The sequence below is a fragment of the Pseudorca crassidens genome, chromosome 8 (assembly GCF_039906515.1).
Source record: "Pseudorca crassidens isolate mPseCra1 chromosome 8, mPseCra1.hap1, whole genome shotgun sequence".
Taxonomy (NCBI): domain Eukaryota; kingdom Metazoa; phylum Chordata; class Mammalia; order Artiodactyla; family Delphinidae; genus Pseudorca; species Pseudorca crassidens.
Genome location: NC_090303.1, coordinates 52,537,371 through 52,557,660, shown reverse-complemented (window position 1 = coordinate 52,557,660; position 20,290 = coordinate 52,537,371). Strand labels below are relative to the sequence as shown.

Sequence of the window (20,290 nt, the reverse complement as noted above, 5' to 3'; positions counted from 1 at the left end):
TAAAAAGAGGAGCCACCTCACTCAGGAGGTTGGTGGGGGGAGGTCACAGCCAATGACTGATTGGGAAGTGGTACCAAATGCTGGCACCACGGCCCCAGGAAGGAACAATTCTGTGGGTGGTTAAAGCTCCAGAGCCCTCCCCCACGTTGCAGGTCCTGGTGGTCTTGATCTGAGACCACATCGCCTCCCTGCCTCTCCTGCTTCACTCCTTCCCCCACAGGACTTTCCTGAAGAGCACTTGCTCAAGAGATCACAGCACCCAAATCCCTGTCTCAGGTTCTGTTTCTGGGAAACTTCTTTCAATTTTAGACATTCAATTTCCTAATCAATAAAATGTGGATAATAATTCCCGCCTAGTCTATTTCTCAAAGTTGGGGTGTGAATGGCAAATTGTGTGGAAGAATTCTGGAAACAGCCAAAGCAGTAAAAATATTTTGCAGGCACCATGATATATCATTTGTTTTAATATTTAACCTTAGGTTCCATGAAAATATGGCTGATTTCTCCCAACTTGTGTTTTTTACACTTTAGGCTAATGTCCACTGTGCTCATTTTGCTGCTCCCTGGCGAGGGCTCATTTGTTAAGAATTGCTGACTTGTCTGTACCGCTCTTTGCACCTGGGCTCTCCAAGGTAAAGGAGGGAAAGAAACGTGAGTCCAGCAAGTGACTGTTGGCCCAGAGAGCACAGAGTCCCTGCCCAAGGCCAACTAAGCAAGAACCCGAGACCTGGTCTTGCCAGATCTTCACATGGTTTTAAGCAACGCCGGGCACCAGATATTTATGTAAAATCTCCAGCTTCTTAAATACTAACAACACATTTTTTAAAAACTGTAACACTCTACTATTCAAGCAAAACATAACTGGAGGCCCAATTGGGCTAGTAGTGGGTAACCTACGACCAGATTTAAGCCCCTGAAGTAAGAGACCAGGTAATGCCCACTGAGGCCTCAGCTCTAGCACTGCGCTCAGCACATGATCCATGAAAGATCCCAGAAGAACAGGACCACCATTAGCAGTGTCGGTTTCCAAGGAGTTAAATGAATGACCGCTACTTTTAGTAACTAGTTTTCTACTTTGTAAAAACCATTTAGCATATGATTCTTTTCCCTAAACAGTATTATAACATGTGCAGATTTTTATTCACTTGCCAGCTTGCTCTTGCACAACTTTTCAAGGACACTGTCTGTTTCCTTGTCTATGAAACAGAAATAATTATGCCTGATCTGAAAATAAGCAAAAGCATGTAAAAGGACTTTGCAGACAGTGGCCATCAATCCAGAGAAATCACTGTTCTCTAGATTCTGCCCTGAGATCTAAATCCCGCACTCAGAAATCTGAAACAAACAGGGGCTCTCTCATCTTTCTTCTAAGATGGAGTTTCCTTAACGTTAGTCATGATTTTTGCTATAAAAACTGCATTATTATTTCCTATTACTATTAATTACCTAATCTTTTCCTTTAAGTCAAATAGATTTTTTTAGTTACTACCAACCATCTTTTTCAATTACCAACTTTATCTTTGCCTAAGCAAAGCAATAATATCCATGAATGCACAGGTCTTATGTCCTAGTATTTAATTTTTATACAGACACACATGTAGAAGTGTATATGTATGTGTCTATATATGTGTTTGTGTATACATACATATATATAATATTCATCTGTGTACCACCTAAAATCACCTTGCCTGTTACCAATTATATGTCTCCCATTTTGGAATGTTCTGCCCCCCAGGGATAGCGGAATTTTACAGAAAGATTTTCCGGCTCTATCAGTTTTTATTAGTTTACTCAATAAGCATTTGTCACCTATCTGTCTATCTCATGTAAACCTGGAACAGGCAGGAGAAGATTGATATCACTGGTTCCGCAAAATTTTAAACCACTCTAAAAAGCTTTGTGAGCCCACGTGGCTAATGAATTTCAGGAAGGAAACTCACGCTCCAAATCTTCCCGCTCCAGATTCCTGTGGACTTGGGACCACTCAGGAATGACAGAGGGTAACCCAGAGAGAGCCATATTTGCAAACTGGTGAAGCTCTCAGAGTCTGCCCCAGGGGAATCCAGATAGCGCTGCTAGTGAGTTTTAACACAGCAAAGCGGTAGTGCCTTCTCAACAGCCTTCATGCAGGAAGCTGTCTGATGCTACGTTCCTAACTATCCAACCACCCAACACTGTAATTTCTAAGATTGGCTTTAGTCATTTAGTAAGATAATGGCATTTAAGCCAGTCACCATTAGGATATCAGATGATGTTAATAATTACAGTCTGCATTTAGGTGGCGCCTCTCCAGGCAAGCACTAAGAGTTTTACAAACATTATCTCATTTTCATCTTCATGACACCCTTGTGAGGCAAGCATTTTTTATAGCATTACTACAGAGAGAGCAGCTGAGGTGTGAAGGTTAAACACATTGCCCAATCTGAGAGCACATGTGCAATCACGGTTCTCAAACCTGGTTTGATGTCTTAAGAAAGTCTCTGTAATGTGTTCGTGTAAAGGTTTCACACCAAATACAGGGGATGTCTCTGAAAATATTTACATTTAGGTCTGTAAACACACAGGCTCTTTAAAATTTGTATTCAGTGTATCTAATTAGCAAACAAACACAGAGGTCTAAGTGGAGTCTGATGTACTAAATACCATCTGCCCCATAACTTATTTAATAAATTGTTAATGTAGCACTTGCATGTGGCCGGCATTGTTCCAAGTGTTTTATAAATATTAACTCCTTGACTCCTCCCAATAACCCCATGAAGGAGGCGCCATTATGTTCCTCATTGTACAGGGAGGAAAACCAAAGAAGTTAGACAACTTGCCTAAGGTCCCATAGCTGGTAAGTGACAGAGCTGAGATTCAAATGCACATGATCTGGTCCCTGAGTTTATGTCTTTAAACCAGAACACTGTGCAGCTATCAAACTTATAACAGTTATTTGTCTGAAAATGTACTATTTCTTTCCCATGCCACTCAAAGGCTTTTTTCCTATGTCAGTGGTTATCCACTTAATCCTATTCCAGACAGAATCGTCCCATGTAGCCAATCATCCTGACCCCAACCCCACTGCGCTTATAATCTAGGTGGATGACTCACTGGTACTTTAGCAGAGTGACTGGAAAAGAAGGTTTCAGAAGCTCAGCAAATCACAAATCGGTTCCATGCAGAGTCCAACAAGGTATCACCCGAAAGTATTAAAAAATCCTTTCTTCATTTGTGCTTTGGGGAAGGAAGAGTAAAATTCTCCTACTAGTTTGTCTCAGGATTCGGATGAGTTTCTACAGTAAGCAAAGGTATTTTTCACAAGTGACTTATGCAATATACCTTATATTTGGAGAGTGCTTTCAAAGTGTCCTATATATTCATTATCTCATTTGATCCTTACACAACAGCCAGTGAGATAATCGGATAAGCTATTTTCATAACCACCATTTTACAGATGATAAAACTGAGGCCCAGCGTCATTAAATAAACTTGTCCAAAGTCACCCAGCTAATGAGCTACAGAAGCAGAATACATCCAGTATCATGTGTTACTAAACCCTATAAATTATCTCATCTCATATTTAGCTTAACGCTTCTGGTGATACCATTGCTAAAATCACACACTTAAATAAAAGAGTGATTCCTCCTCAGGGGTGCAGACAGGACACTTGAGAACATTTAATGATTTCCACGTTCAGCTCCCTTCTCCTTTTTCGAGAGAACATGAAATAGACTTTCCAGGGTCATCAAAAAGAGAAGAGCTTCCATGTGGCCACTTCTACCAAACATGGGACTCATACCCGCTGATTTGCCCAGATGCTGCCCACTTCCTGAGTGAGGGGAATCTCTAGGTCTCAGAAGAGCCATCTCCCTTGTTGCAGGAACATGTCCCTTCTCCCCTGGTTGTGGACACTGTGCTGAGGATTAGTTCCACTAAAGAAGGAATGAAAAGGCAATTCATTCGGATGAGTTACGTATGGGAAAGGCATTGGGCCCTGGAGGTCAAATCTGCCAGCTTTTACTTTCTCTATTAAATGTTTACTTTTCTCTTCTAACTGCTAGAACAATTGCAGTGAATCACCACCTGTGATTTAAGATTTTTCATACTTAGTCTGCCTACTTATTATTTATTTATTATTGGTATTCTTCCAAACAGGTCATTATTGCAATCATTGGCTTCCCTCCTCCTCTGCATATGATCTTTACCTCTGCTTGACTGGGATTCCATCCTCTGATGTTAGCTTCTTCAGTTTTTCTCCCTGCCACCTCAGGATTTCCTGGATTTTCTTCCCCAGTCAGTCCCACTTTCATGGGAAGAGGTGACCTCCTCCCTCCCAAGGCTAAATCAACCCCTTCTTCTGCTAGAAACCCCTCCCTTACCACCTTTTGAGAATTTCACTCCCTCAATTACAAACATCTCTCCCTGACATTCCCATCCTACTGTGTACCTCAGCCTTTCTCTCTTTCCTGGAATACTTCCCTTTAACCACCAAGAGGTTTAAGTCTTTTCAGTTCCTCTAAGGCTGTTCCATTCTTCATGGCACACTCTCTTTGCTGGCTTCTATGACATTAGAGTCATAGAAAAAAATCTACTACCTCCCAAAAAAATGGAAAAGCAATCCACATGGAACTTCTTCAGTGGCTATTGCTGTGTAACAAACCACCCTAAAGCTGAATGGCTTAAAACACAAAAATTTATGATATATTAATTCTGTGGGTTGAGCTGGGCAGTTCTCCAGCTCACAGGGTATAACTTAGATCAACCAGGAGCTGCACTCAGTTGGGAGCATGGCTGGTGCTGGAATCTCAACCTCTGGGACCTGTCTGTGTTCTCTCGCACCATTCAGTAGTCCTGGAGCTTCCTGACAGCATGGCAGCTGGCTTCCAAGAGCACAAAGCAGAAACCGCCTGCCTTTTGAAGGCTTAGGCCTGAAGCTAGCACAGTAGCACTTCCCCTTCATTACACTACTGGTCAAAGCAACTCTCCAGGCCAACCCAGGTTCAAGAGAGGGGAAATAGACTCCATCTCTTAATGAGAGGAACGGCAAGGAATTTGTGGCTCACTTTAATCCACCACAGACTTCCACATTTGCTCAGCTCAGATCACCACTGTTATCACAATAGCTATTTGGAATTATTCCCTAAAGTGTTAATAAATCTTGGTCATATCATCTTATGTAACTCCTAGGGTTATTATTTCTCCAAAAAAACAAAACAGCTCAATTTCTGGCCTTAGGTTAATAGGAAAGTAATTTTATAGACTCTTAAAATTCAAGAGCTGCTTTAAGAACTATTTAAAATTCAGCTAGAATTTATATAGGTCTGTTTTATAGATACAAAGATCAGGTAGCATATCTATAAAATCTAGAGAAAGTAGGTGAAGTGAATTTTAATCTTTTTTTTTTTTTTTCCGGAAAAAAAGCCAATATATTTCTGTTGATGACTAAAAAAATGCACAATGTGAGAGTTGCGAGTTAAGTTTTATCTGGGGCAAAATGAGGACTATATCCCGGGAGACAGCATTTCAGATAGCTCTGAGAAACTGCTCCACAGAGGTAGGGGGAAGGTCAGAATATATGTGATTTTGGTGAAGGGGGAGTACATGCAATCAAGCACATATTTTTGCAGAAGGTCTCTGCTAGTCACGAGGAGCAGACGTCACCATGAAGGAATTTAGTGCTTTTCTAGATATGAGGAGATACAAGAATTGCACTCATAAAATCAGCTCCTAAAAATATCTAACTATCTGAAGACCTGTTCTGCCAGTTTTTCCAGAGCACAGAGTGCCTCATTCCTGCTCTCCACCCTGAATTCCCTTCAGGGGGTGTTGAAGGTCAGCAGCTGCAGAATCACGTGACTTAACCTTGTAGAGGTAGATGGCAACTGCCCATGGCAAGTGCCAATTTGTAGTTGACACTGTAAAGAAGATGAGTATTTTTCTGAAAGGCAAGGATAGTCATAAATCAGAGGTGTCAACTAGGTCTATTACTAAACAGTAGCAAAGAGACTGCTCTCGATGCCCTGTCCAGGTACTCAGCAGTGCCCTTACTGGCCACCCGGTGTCCCACTGGCTTCCTGGGAGGGCTGATCAAAGGTATGTGAGGCTGAAGATAAGACCTCCAGTCCACCAGTTCAGATTTGCTGTTGGCTATAATCCAGCCTTCTCATGGGTCCTCAGATGTGTCTTACTCCTTCTTACCTCTGAGTTACAGATACCATTCCTGTTTATCATTATGCCCCACTCTCTCTCCTTCCCACACTTTTCCTTTTGCCTTAGCTAAATCCTCTTCATCCTTTCGGTGATGGGATTATATTTGTCATCCACAATGAAATTTTCTTTGAACCCACCCCCTTCCCCAAATTAGGTCAGATGCTCTTGGGGCCATTCCAACTTCTGTTGTATAAATAATTTTGCAGAGGCTGCCTTACCTCTTCTCTGGGGTCTTAACCCATTATTCAGGGGTGCCCCTCAACAGTGTCTGTACACTAAGACCAGCTTCCCTGGCTCTGATCCATTAGTCCAGGAGCAGACACTAACCTTAAGATGGACCAAAGACATTCCCTTTTGAACTGAAAGACTCGAAGCTTTGCTGATTAAGTCACATTAATGAAGCACATCAGAAGGAAGACCCATTAACTCTTGCCAAAGAGGTAGAGCTAATTTGACTCTTGCACTAGTTTATCTCCTCCTTGTATTCCGTTAGACACGTCTATGACTTTCCCATGGATTCTGTTCTTTCCTGAAACTACCCAGAATTGTCTATAACTCCCAACCAAAGACTTAAAATAATTTATACCAACTGGAATGAACTCAGGTATGCATGTATAATGAATGGTGTATTTGTTTTGTGTCCTTTTCAGTGCTAGAATGAAGGCTCTGTGAAGACAGGAGGATGCCTGCCTTGCTTGGTGCTGTATTTTGAACACCAAGTGAAGTAGTTGGCACATGGTAAGTGGTCCATAAATAATTACTGAATGAATGAATATATGGAAATATAAGACTGATGCAGCTCTTTGGGAAGTGCCTGGGAAAGAATGAGACTTTACTATGGTTGGGCGGGAGGGTTAAGGGACCATGGTGGGTTTGGATTCCATGTTGGTGAGAAATGCTTTGAGTGGAGACTCTTGGTTGAATTGCTCAGGTTTTGGAAAACATCCTATATTACCTGATGGTAGAAAGAGTCAAGTACAAAGACCCTGTTTACCTTTGGATGCCAAGATTAGATGAAGGCTCTTTCTTACCATAGTCGAAAAAAATCTCTTTAAACTTGGGCAGTGCAGGAGAGGAGGACGGTAGCTCTGTGAAGCAGTGGACCCTGCAGGGCTGTGTGTCCCATCAGAGACTGACTGGTGAGAGGGCAGCTCCGCAGCAGGAACAATGCCAGAAGTCTCTGGTGGTCAGGGTGTGGACAGAGAAGCCATGACAGCCATTTGCAGCAGGGAGAGTGGCTGGGGGTGGATGGAAATGAAAGGCTAGAGGAGATCCCATTTCCAGTCTACACCAATTCCTTGGAAACAGGGCAGGCAGGGTTGAAATTTCAGTATCCACATTGGTTCTAAAGCCACAGAACTCTGGGGTTGCTCACTACACCCCAAGCTCTTAGCATTTCCAGGCTGGTGTCACAAGGGTTACACTGTCTGACCTGCATGCTGAGGTATTCTAGTAAGAAGCAGGGTTCCTGCAGGACACAGATTTTTAATTCATTACAGAGGTGGGTCTCTCTGCAATTTTACATTTTTTGGAGGACATGAACCTGCCAGATTACTTGGTCTGATGTGTAAAAACTGAGGTCAAAAACGGGAGCTTTGTATCTCTGTGCTTTAGCTATCAACTTTCTAATTGCCCTGAAAGATGAAATAACTTTGTGTCAGAATATGTCTTGATAACAGCCAAATTCTGGATGCAAAACTATCTCTGAACTTTGTAATGATATCCAACTACGAGTAAAAGACAAAAGCCTGATTTCCCAGCAGTCACAATACAGTAACCTTCAAACTCCATGACTCATCTCATTCTTCCTGGGGAAGTTTCCAGCTCTACCAGTTTAAGCTTGTCCAATCCTGCCAGGAAAATACTCTGTCAATGTACAGGTGTCTATGTAGAGGTGAGACATTTTGTTCAATTGCTATTGGTCCAAGACCACCACATCTTAGTAACAATTGTCTTAGTAACAATTGTATGCAAAACATTTCTTAATATTTGGTGAGGGCCCATAGCTTTAATTTTTTTGTTTAACAGTTCTTAAAGGGCTTTGCTCTAATTAGCTAAGAAGGAATGATATAGCCCAGTGGTGAAGCTCCTGTAGTCTATAGCCAGATAATCTCAGTTCAACCTCCATTCTCCTGTTCAGTAGGGTGTGGCCAGTTCCTTATCCTCCCTAAGCCTCATTTTTCTCCTCTGTGAAATGGAGATAATAATAGGACATCCCTCAAAGAATGAATATGAGAATTAACTAGCACAGAGTAAGCACTCAGCAAATGTTATTATTATAGCTATCTTTAACCCTCATAACATAAAATTATTTTATAAATTCAGATTTCTTAGTGTGGCAGTTTTAAAAATTGTTATAAATTCTTTGACACTGCTCCCACTGAAGTGGTGTCTAGGTCTCCTCCACTTGAATCTGATCAGGCTTGTGACTGCTTTGGCTCTAGAATACGTTGGAAGTGACCCTATGTGGCTTCCAAAGCTAGGTCATGAAAGAACATGCAGCTTCCGTGTTGTTGGCTGGAACAACAGTTCCAGTACAGTCTGACTACAGTCTGTACAGTCTGACTACCCCAAGACTTCCATGCTGGAGAGGCCACGTCAGCACTCTGGCTGATGGTCCCATCAGAGTCCAGCGTCCCTGCCTAGGGGCCAAGCACTTTGAAAGCAGATCCTCCAGCTTCAACTGTTCCAGCCCTCAACTGCCTGAGTCACCTCTAGCTGCTGGAGTCCTCCCAGCTGAGTTCCCAGACCTCATGGCATGCAGACAAGTCATTCTCTCTGTCCCTGTCCAAATTTCTGACTCCATGAACATAATAATTCTGACTCGTGAACATGTAAAATGGCTATTATTTTATGCCACTAAATTTGAGGTGGTTTGTTATATAGCAATAAGTATATGGAACATTCATAAAATAATGGATCTGGGGGGAAACAATGGAGTAAAAGGGAAAATTAACCATATCAAAATCATCAGATCCAACCTTGATCTGTGTGCATAATTTTCAAATATCTATCAGTTTTTAATGATGGCAAAGTTTACTTTCTTCTTTCTAAGCTAAGTCTGTGTTAATCTGAAGGGCCTGCAGCAAACAGAATGACATACAAACTCCACACACTGCAGAGCCCCAAGGGGAAGCTCATGAGCCCATGTAAACATGGACTTCTCTTACTTCTGTTCTTGAGAGAACTGAGGGAAAATGAAAGCTGAAAAGAAAAGCCCTTGGTTTAAATGGACCCCGATTGCATTCCAACCTATCAGATCAATAATGCAGAGATTCCTAAAATCAATGTGCTAAGGCAGTTTTACCAAATGCATTTGCCTACTGATTAATACTCTGACTTTTAAATATAAACATGCATACTTCTTTGTTGTGATCAGAATTACAGTATGCAAAAGCTAGCAAGATACCCAATCTAATGGGTATTCATTAGATTATCATCCTAATTTTATAAATGAGGAAACTGAGTCTCGGGAAAGCAAGAAAACTCACCATGATAAAAGAAATGACAGTGCCTTTTGCTGAGCACAAAGAATACCCCAGTGTCCGGGCTTTTCTTCTGATGCAAAATAGATGTAAGAATGGCGAGTATATCCCCTAAAGGTCTACCCATGGATCAGATCAGATCACAGGAAAGCTACATTTTGAATCTATTTTTCTGCCGCCTTACAGACACCTTCCCCCATCTAAAATGTACCATTATTTCTCGGGTTTTATCATGGGTGGCCATCTGACAGTGACCTGTGGTGTTCGATATCCTTTATACTAAAACATCCAAATAACTGTCTCAGAGGTAGATTCTTGGCAGAGTTTTGGATTTTCTAATGAACTTAATTAGGTTACAGAAGCTATGGGATCTATCTTGTTTCCCTGGGTGTGCTGCCATGGTAATGCATGTAGTAGCTGCATTTGAATTCTAGTTCCCGCCATGGCCAGCTGGGTGAGCAAGGTAACACCTTAGCCTCCATTTCTGCATCCGAACTGCGAGTCATCATCTAACTACCTGCATCAGCGTTGTTGTGAAGATTAAGTCAGGTACATGATATGACGATAACGTGCATGGAAGAAAATGATCTTTTTTTCTTTTTCACTTTTTTTCAAGTATTAGGATCTCTTTCGCCTTAGATGTCTAATAGAGTACAAATAGCCAAGTGCTTTTCTTTACTCTGTCCAAAGAAATGTCGGATCTCAATGAAAATGTCTGGTTGCCTGTTCCATTTGTTCTTAATCATAATTCCAAAGATGTTATTTTAAGAAGCATTTTTACTAATACTTTAGACACCATGGATTGACTTACATGTTGTATCTTCAGCCAGAGGATTTCAGGTTAAAGCAAGAAGCAAGTAAACAAACAAAAAAAACCACAATTTGATCAGACTATGATGTTAAAAGATGTATAATATTATCTCTCCCCCTCACACACAAAATGTCAAGTCATCCAGAAGGGAGAGCAGACATGCTCACTTCCAGAGGCAGAAGTTTTACTTGAACTCTTAAAAACCTCTTTCAGCACCAAAATGACTCCAAACTATGCTCCCCACATCTTAGCCAATCAGAGAGGCCTCTTTAAGAAACATAACATTTTAATTTACAAGGGATCATCTATATTTCTTTCCCAGGGCCTCAGAGAAGGATTGCATTTTAGATCGAATACAAATGTGTACATGTTTTGCAGAAGTTTTCCCAGATAGTATACACTATTTCCAATTGCATAATGACAACAGAACTCATTAAAGCAGAGTCATGAGATAGCTCTTTGTATTTTAAACTAAGATTTAAGTAATATATTTAGCAAAATCTTCTTTTACAGTTTAATCTTTGAACTATAAGAAGATTTGGGGGTAATAACTACCCTACCTTATTGATGATAATACAGTGATGGTGATCTCCCTTTCATACTTCTATTTTTTTAAAATGTGTTCTGTGAGATTTGTGTATAAGTAATCCATGATAAGAACCTAGACCTACTGAATATACCCATCTATATTCAACCTTTGAGTCTTAACCATGTTTCAAATGTAAATTCTAACAAATTACGGCTGACTCACAAAAGCTAAGTTAGTTTAGGATCTTAATATTAATCGGCTATAAGTGCCCTGTAAGATAAAAGTCAGGATAGTCAAACTGATAGTCCCCTTTGATAAGCTGTTTTAGGGAAAGCAATATATGTTCTCAAAAGATGGACCTTTCAAAGAGTGCCTATGAATTGAGGTTCTGTGTATAAATGAATCCAAGAACAATCTCACCAATGTCAAGAACAGATTTGTGTAAGAGTGAAGAAAAAAATTAAGAAAGAAAAGACATTTAGTTTTAGAGTTTTTGCAAAAGAATACGGATGTTTTGTAAGTTAAGAATTAGCTTCTGCCATAATTCCTGGGTTAGAAATTCAAGAAGAAAGAAGTAGAAATCTATGCTGAAAGCTTAGATAAAGTGTCTCTACAAAGACAATATAAAAGACCTCAGGTGATGCCTCCAAGGAAGGTGGGAATAGCATAGCCCAGCCTTTCTTAATCACTACCAGCTCCTGAACCAATCAATATCTCTTCACTAGGAATTCAAAGATAAGCATCAGACACTCAAACCATAGTAAACCAAGTTCTCACTTTCCATTCCTAACATACAAAAGTGATACAGAGGTGTGAGTCCAACCTTATAAAGTTGAGTTTTAAACTATCTTAGATCTGCCAGGTTGCACCTGGAACAGTCACCTAACTCCAGGCGAGTCTATGTGCACCCAATTGTACGTAATTGGAACTGGTAATTATCCATATTCAACCTGACATAAGCAGTCTGGAGAAACTTCAGAAGATTTGGGCAAGGGCTGATAAAACAAGATCTTCGATATAAGAAAACTTGACTGATGCTTGAAGAATCAGTATCAAGGAGGAATTGGGTTATGCTTATAGCTTTTACCTAATTGAAATATTTTTATTACCAAGTTCATAATAGTTCATACTTACTTAGTAATTTTTATCTGTGGATCTCAACCCCTTCTACCATATATGAGAAAATAATATATTTTAGATTAATGTCAAAATATGCTGCTCATATTCTCCTTCTTACATTTTGTTACCACTGCTATTATCACCTCCCCAAAAGACCTTCCATAACACTAATTTTTATTGGTTACCACCCTGAACTGTTCCTGATTTTAATACCTTCCTCTGTATCACGTAGGTTTGATAAATGAAATAACGTATTGGTATAAAAAATAGATAAGACAACCTAGGTTTTTTTTTTTTTAACTTTGGAAAATAACTCTCAGGAAACAATTTTTTGACAAGGTCATTTTTTACACAATCCATTGAGAGAAAACTTCTACAGAAAACTGATTTTTTTTTAAAATAAAAAGAACGATAGCTACTCAAAAGAATATAGAAAGGATTAAAATAAGCATTTAACAAAATTCATGCCAAACAAGGCCATTTAACCTGTATCTCTTCCTTTAACATTTTTGGGTCTAGTATTCTTAATTATAAACTGGAGAAAATTAAATAGTCCTTAGATGATATTTTGGGTTCCTTCTGGTTCCATGATCTGGCAAAAATGACTTTCTTTTTCTTTTTAGCTCCGACTGCACTTCTGAGCCTCCTCCCTAGTAAACTTCACTGTCCAGTGGAAGATAAAACAAGCTCACGTATTTCAAGAGAACAACTTTTGAAGCGGGACAGACCTACTCTGGGGAACAGAACTGCATTCTGCTAAACTCCCTGTGCCCTACCCCCTTGGGGGAGAAGAGGAAGCATCTGAAGTGATGGTGATGGTGGATGCTTAATACACTGGATGTTTCTTGGTAATTAATACACTAGAATAAATTGACTTTTCACCAAGCCCAGTCACCAAGAATGACCTTGAGAGAATGGAACACAAGACAGAGTAGTCTTTACACAAGAGGAGTGGCAGAAGAAACATGGCTTGGTAAAGTTTCTAAGCATGGGACGTTATCAGCAGAAGAAAGAGCATCAGGGTGAGAGGCTAGAGAAAGGTGTCCCCGGGAGACTGTGGGCCAGGATGCTGAAGGATAAAATGAATAGTTATGAATGGTGAATGCTCTAAGGACCTCAGAGAGCACCTGTGCTTCCCAACCTCCTTTTCAATACCAAAATCTTTCATGAATTATTGTCAACACACACACACACACACACACACACACTCATTCACATATGATACCTGTTGTACATTCATTATGATATCTGTTGCATTTTCTTTAAAAAAAATAGGAATCCAGAAATGCTTTAAAACAAATATGAATTTTATGAATTTACTACATCCATGAATATTTGAAAAATGATAATATATGTATCTGAAACAAATAGATGTCATTTCATTTCAACAGGTAAAGATATGACTGCACAATCTTTAGAGACACCAACATGCACGGTGACGAAATTTACAGTGACCTTTTAGTATGTAGGACAAGTGACACTCACCTAAAGTAGTACATGTAGACTAATGTTTAAGCTTCCCAATGACATTGTGCCCCAGCTCCCCTTTTTCCCAGTCATCCTGAAGCCACCTGCTGAACCACTGCAAAGCTCTGAAAAACTCTGGGGCTCTTAAGAGAGTATCTGCGAATACTGATAAACTGAACTTTTTTTAGTGGGTACATTATCCAGCTGGAATTGTCTTTTAAAATCCATCCTATGAATTATGTGAGAATGAAGAATTTTACTTCCAGTTGACTTTCCTGTTTCATGATTTAAATGATTTATGAATGAGGGCTCTATGTTCAGTCATTGTGGCCCTAGGCAGTTCGGTGGTCTGATTCATTCTCAGGAATTAGATGATCAATTCAATTTTGTAGATCTGATGACCAGATTGATTAGACAGTAAATGATCAGGCCCAATATAAAATACCATTTGGTATCCACTAATATGACAATTTCAAGATAGAATTAACCTCAAAATGATTAATATAGTGCTCAGTGTAGAAAAGGATACAACAGTTATTCTCTAGAGCAATGGTCCTTAAACTCTGAGTGCATCACACTCACCTGGATGTCTGACTCAGTAGGTATGGATGGGGCTGGAGAATCTGCATTTCTAACAAGTTCCCAGGTGCTGCTGCTGGTTCAGAGATCACAGTTTGAGGAGCATTGCTCTTTAAAAAAAGACCAAGAAAGCTGCATTTTAGTTGAGTTTAACATACCAAACAGATATAAATTATAACAATATTGTTCAGCCACCCCCTGCTTATGTGGGAAAAAGTGACCCTCAACAGCGCCCTGTTGTCTATATAATTTAACCCAGACTTTTTAGCATGGATTAAAATTTTTCTCCTGCCTTCCTCATAATATCTCAGCCACACCCAGCCCCCTCCCCCTGCAGCAATTTAAGCACTTCAGAGCTCCTGTCTTTTGCACCTTCCACCCACTTCTCCACCAGAACCCTCCCTACCCATTTCCACTGGCTGGCTGCTTTCCAGTGCTCCTTTAGCTTTGGGATGGGCATCAAGAGAACTGATCTACATCTCTGTGCCCCACTGCACTAAGCCTTCCTGTAAGGCCAGCCCATGTCTTGCTTATCTTTGTATTCTACTACCTAACAGTGCTTATAGCATAATATGAGCTTGGTAAGTATTTATTAAACAAATGAATGGATAAACAAAAGATAGAAAATAACTGTAGAAAAGTATCCCAAGAGAGTCTAATCATAGGTCAACCAATCCTAGGTAGAATTAATAATACAGTGGCATTTTATTGATAAAACTGAGTCACGTAGTCAAAGCATCACTTTAAAAAATCTTACACGAAAACAACAAGAATGTAAGTCGGCTGAGATGAATTGTGTTGTTTTGTTTGTTTTGTGAACCGGCATCCGCAGTTCTGCGTCTGAGTGGAAGACCACTCTGCAGCCCGGCCTGTGGCACCCAGCTGGCCCGGGTCTGACCCTCCCAGGATTTCCCACAGGTCCGTGGGCGTCTCCGGGCTTTGGAAGGCTCCCAGGAGCTCCCCCAGGGCCCAGGCTGCCCCCAGGCGCAGTTCCGGCCCCGAACCACCTCTGGGGTCTCAGGCAGCGCGGGCTTCCTCTGCTCCCTCAGAGAGGTCGTCGGGTTCTCAAGTTTTTCTCTCTAAATATTTAACGGGCAGTTTCTCTTTGCTTCTGTTTCTGGATTGATAAAGAGGAGAAAAAGGAGTTCGACCACAGAAAAGATAGTAATAGCGGACTGTATATCTGACTTTACTTTTTAAATTCCATCAAAGTTTGTGTTTGGTTGTTGTTTTTCTTCCTTTGATAGCGATCCCGTGAACTTCTCCTTGGGGGAAATGGCGCGTCCAAAGCCCGCCAAGCCCAGCCTGAGAGCTCTAGATTTGAGAGTAACATTTAAAACAAAACCTCGACAGATATAAACTCAAAGGAAGCCTTGCGTTCCTTAAGTCAAAGGTATCTGTTCTGATCGAAGCACTTGGTTTGCTGTTTGTAACCAGCACTAAGAGCAGAATTTTTAAACACAAAAATGGATAAAAGAAAAGCTAAATCGCGCGGTCCGCCGACTCCTATTCATTATCTCCAGCAGCATATGGGACCATTCTCCTACTTGTCCTCGCCCTTTCTTCCGCAGAAGCAAAAGCAACCAAGCCTGTCCCGCTTCATAGCAAACCCACTCTTTGTGCCGAGAGGTGCCTCTGCACCAATACTACTTCCTCCCTCTCCCGCCTCCTCCTTCACCCGCCCGCCTCCGACTTCACCCGCCCGCCTCCGACTTTCGCTCTGGGAACACCGCGGCTGGCGCCCTTTGCGCCGGCAAGTCAGTACAAAGATTGGGCGACGGTCCCTGAGCCTCCAGTTCCGCGTCTGTTTCAAGGCTCCTCCCTCCCGGTGAAAGACAGACTGCGGGGCGCCTGGAAACCGGTCCGAGGGCGCGCGAGGGAGAGGAGAGCTAGCGAGTTGAGGGATTGACACAAATGGTCAGGCGGCGGCGGAGGAGGAGGAGGCGGAGGCGCAGGGGGGAGCCGAGGCTGCTGGGCTGCCGAGAGTTGCGCGCTCTACCCGGCCGCCGCCACTAGCGCGGCGCCGCCAGCCGGGAGCCAGCTAGCCGAGGGCCAGGAAGGCGGGACGCGACCCCGGCGCGCCCGAGCCACCCGGGCTCTCCCCGCAGCCCGCGCTTCATGAATCGCAAGTTTCCGCGGCGGCGGCGGCTGCGGGACGCAGAGCGGGAGCCGGTGGAGAGGGCCGAGCACTGCTCGGGCTCGACGGAGGGCACCGGCGGGGAGGAGATCGCCCCGGCCTCAGGGGAAGCAGCCGCCGGCCGCGCCACAGCCAGCCCCAGCCGAGAGGCGCCAAGAAAGGAGCCGAGAAAGTATGGCTGAGGAGGAGGCGCCTAAGAAGTCTCGGGCCGCCGCCGCCAGCGGCGCAAGCTGGGAACTTTGTGCCGGGACGCTCCGCACTGGACCGGTGGCGGAGGGGAGCGGGGACGTGGGCAGCCGCCGCCGTCCCCCCCGAGTTGACTCCGGGCGCTTGGCGCGCGGAGTGCTACTACTGATTTGGCTGCTGGAGGCTCCGCTGCTGCTGGGGGTCCGGGCGCAGGCGGCCGGCCAGGGGCCCGGGCCGGGGCAGCAGCCCCCGCCGCCTCAGCAGCAGCAGAGCGGGCAGCAGTACAACGGCGAGCGGGGCATCTCCATACCGGACCACGGCTACTGCCAGCCCATCTCCATCCCGCTGTGCACGGACATCGCGTACAACCAGACCATCATGCCCAACCTGCTGGGCCACACGAACCAGGAGGATGCGGGCCTCGAGGTGCACCAGTTCTACCCGCTAGTGAAGGTGCAGTGCTCCGCGGAGCTCAAGTTCTTCCTGTGCTCCATGTACGCGCCCGTGTGCACCGTGCTGGAGCAGGCTCTGCCGCCTTGCCGCTCCTTGTGCGAGCGCGCGCGCCAGGGCTGCGAGGCGCTCATGAACAAGTTCGGCTTCCAGTGGCCTGACACGCTCAAGTGCGAGAAGTTCCCGGTGCACGGCGCTGGCGAGCTGTGCGTGGGCCAGAACACGTCGGACAAGGGCACCCCGACGCCCTCGCTGCTGCCTGAGTTCTGGACCAGCAACCCACAGCACGGCGGCGGAGGGTACCGGGGGGGCGGCTTCGCGGGGGGCGCCGGCGCGTCGGAACGAGGCAAGTTCTCGTGCCCGCGCGCCCTCAAGGTGCCCTCCTACCTCAACTACCACTTCCTGGGGGAGAAGGACTGCGGCGCGCCCTGCGAGCCGACCAAGGTATACGGGCTTATGTATTTTGGGCCGGAGGAGCTGCGCTTCTCGCGCACCTGGATCGGCATCTGGTCAGTGCTATGCTGCGCCTCCACGCTCTTCACGGTGCTCACGTACCTGGTGGACATGCGGCGCTTCAGCTACCCGGAGCGGCCCATCATCTTCCTGTCGGGCTGCTACACGGCAGTGGCCGTGGCCTACATCGCCGGCTTCCTGCTGGAGGACCGGGTGGTGTGTAACGACAAATTCGCGGAGGATGGGGCGCGCACGGTGGCGCAGGGCACCAAGAAGGAGGGCTGCACCATCCTCTTCATGATGCTCTACTTCTTCAGCATGGCCAGCTCCATCTGGTGGGTGATCCTTTCGCTCACCTGGTTCCTGGCGGCCGGCATGAAGTGGGGCCACGAGGCCATCGAGGCCAACTCGCAGTATTTTCACCTGGCCGCCTGGGCCGTGCCAGCCATTAAGACCATCACCATCCTGGCGCTGGGCCAGGTGGACGGCGATGTGCTGAGCGGGGTGTGCTTCGTGGGGCTCAACAACGTGGACGCACTGCGCGGCTTCGTGCTGGCGCCACTCTTCGTGTACCTGTTCATCGGCACGTCCTTCCTACTGGCCGGCTTCGTGTCCCTCTTCCGCATTCGCACTATCATGAAACACGACGGCACCAAGACCGAGAAGCTGGAGAAGCTCATGGTGCGCATCGGCGTCTTCAGCGTGCTCTACACGGTGCCAGCCACTATCGTCATTGCCTGCTACTTCTACGAGCAGGCCTTCCGGGACCAGTGGGAGCGCAGCTGGGTGGCCCAGAGCTGCAAGAGCTATGCTATCCCCTGCCCCCACCTCCAGGCGGGCGGCGCCCCGCCGCACCCGCCCATGAGCCCTGACTTCACAGTCTTCATGATCAAGTATCTTATGACGCTGATCGTGGGCATCACGTCAGGCTTCTGGATCTGGTCCGGCAAGACCCTCAACTCCTGGAGGAAGTTCTACACTAGGCTCACCAATAGCAAACAGGGGGAGACCACCGTCTGAGACTGGGGACTCAGCCCATTCCCAGCCCTCAGCCTGGTCCCAGCCACCCCAAAATGCTGGCCCTATGGAATCCTTGCCAAGTCTGGCTACTCGAGGCTTTCTCAGTAGCCATTCACTTTCGCGGGCTCCTTTTAACAACAAGGCCCCTGCAAAAGCTCTGTCCCTGGGGGCAAAGGGACTCGAGGGCCCAACTGCCAGAGCAGGATGGACAGACCTCTCTTGCTCTGGTACCGGGACTGTACGCTTTTATGATTGTAAATAGCCTGTGTAAGATTTTTGTAAGTATATTTGTATTTAAATGACGACCGTTCACGGGTTTTTCTTTTACTTTCCTTTTTTGTTTTTTTTTTTTTTTTTTTTTTTGGTTTAAATTGTAATTATTTAGGGCGGTTTAACCATTTGAGACTTTTTCTTCTTGCCCTTTGCAGAGTACCGCAGAGAGAAAACCAGAGCTCACTGCTCGTTGCTTCTGTTGGTGCTGGCGCGCCCCTCCCTGACGCGGGGTGGGGAGCGCTTGGGTTTGCACCGCCCGGATCACTTTCCTGCTCCTCTGTCTGCTCCCTCCCTCCCCATGCTTGCTGGGGTCTGGGCTCTTAAGGTACAGAACTCCACAAAGCTTGCAAGTCCGAGAGTGGAACCCCGCCCATCCCAAGTCAGCCCTTGTCCGGGGCCAGATTGCAAAGGCCTGTCCCTTAGACTATCCGAAGCTGAAATTTTCACTGTCCAGAACCTTACCCCTAGCTTTGAGGAGGCCCACGGATGTGGGCACTGGCAGCTGCAGCCTCCCTCGCTCTGGCCTCAAACGCCCAGACACTCCCTTCTTCCACCTAAGTTGGTTAGAGGGTGAGTGGGATAACCAATGCCAAACTTTTCTTAAGTCTAATTTTTGGTGGATGAGCTCATTTCATTCTCCAGCGTCTAAAACCTGGTATGGGTTCGCCCAGCGTCATGGAAAGATGTGGTTACTGAGATTCGGGAAGAGGCATGAATCTTTGTGTGGGTTGGGAGAGACTGAAGATGGGAGTTATAAAATGTTAATTCTAATTGCATACGGATGCCTGGCAACGTGCCTCTAGGATTGAGACAGCCTGCATAAAGATTTACCGTTCTGTAAAATGGAAATGTTAGGTCACCTGGAAAGCTTTGTTAAGGAGCTGATCTTTGCTTTCCTTAACAGGACAGCAAAACGGTAAACTGAATATGAAAACTTGAAGGAGATTTCAGTGTAATGGACGTCCTCAAAATGAAGTGCTACTTTCTTATTTTCAATCAAATAATAATTAGACATATATCAGAAACTTTAAAATGTAAAACTTGTACACTTTCAACATATTACTACGATTATTATTCAACAACACATTCTGAGGGAGAAACAATCCACATCACTAATAATAACCTGGTAAGATTCCAGGAGGTAAAGGAGGTGGAATAATTGATGGGATTAGCTCCTGAAATAAACAAAATATGGGCATGCATGCTAAAGGGAGAATGTGTGCAGGTCTACTGCACTAAATCCTGTGTGCTCCTTTTTGGATTTACAGAAATGTGTCAAATGTAAACCTTTCAAAGCCATTTAAAAATATTCACTTTAGTTCTCTGTGAAAAAGACGAGAAAAGCAATCCTCCTGATGTATTGTTTTAAACTTTAAGAGTTTATCAAAATGCCGGTACTTAGGACCTAAATCTATCTATGTCTGTCATACCCTAAAATGACAATGGTCTTTGAATTTGGCATGCATTTATTCTGTTCATTATCACAAAATCATCTATATTTATAGAGGAATAGAAGTTTATATATATAATACCATATTTTTAATTTCGCAAATAAAAAAATCAAAGTTTTGTACAAAATTATATGGTCT

At 44.2% G+C, this 20,290-nt stretch overlaps 1 protein-coding gene and 1 long non-coding RNA gene across 2 annotated transcripts in view; one reads left to right on the top strand and one right to left on the bottom strand.

The window, feature by feature from the left end:
• LOC137229082 (uncharacterized) overlaps positions 1–20,290 on the bottom strand; it is a 566,856-nt gene that overhangs the window by 91,997 nt on the left and 454,569 nt on the right. Inside the window, exon 10 of the long non-coding RNA XR_010945524.1 lies at positions 14,186–14,292. This is a non-coding gene — a long non-coding RNA (uncharacterized lncRNA). The remainder of the gene's footprint in view (positions 1–14,185; positions 14,293–20,290) is intronic.
• Positions 15,907–20,282, top strand: FZD1 (frizzled class receptor 1). The gene has a single exon (XM_067746461.1). The coding sequence runs from the start codon at positions 16,494–16,496 to the stop codon at positions 18,426–18,428; it is 1,935 nt and encodes a 644-aa protein (XP_067602562.1). The 5' UTR covers positions 15,907–16,493; the 3' UTR covers positions 18,429–20,282.

Bases quoted from the DNA above. Each gene is read 5' to 3' on its own strand.
- FZD1 (XM_067746461.1), top strand. From the start codon at position 16,494: ATGGCTGAGGAGGAGGCGCCTAAGAAGTCTCGGGCCGCCGCCGCCAGC.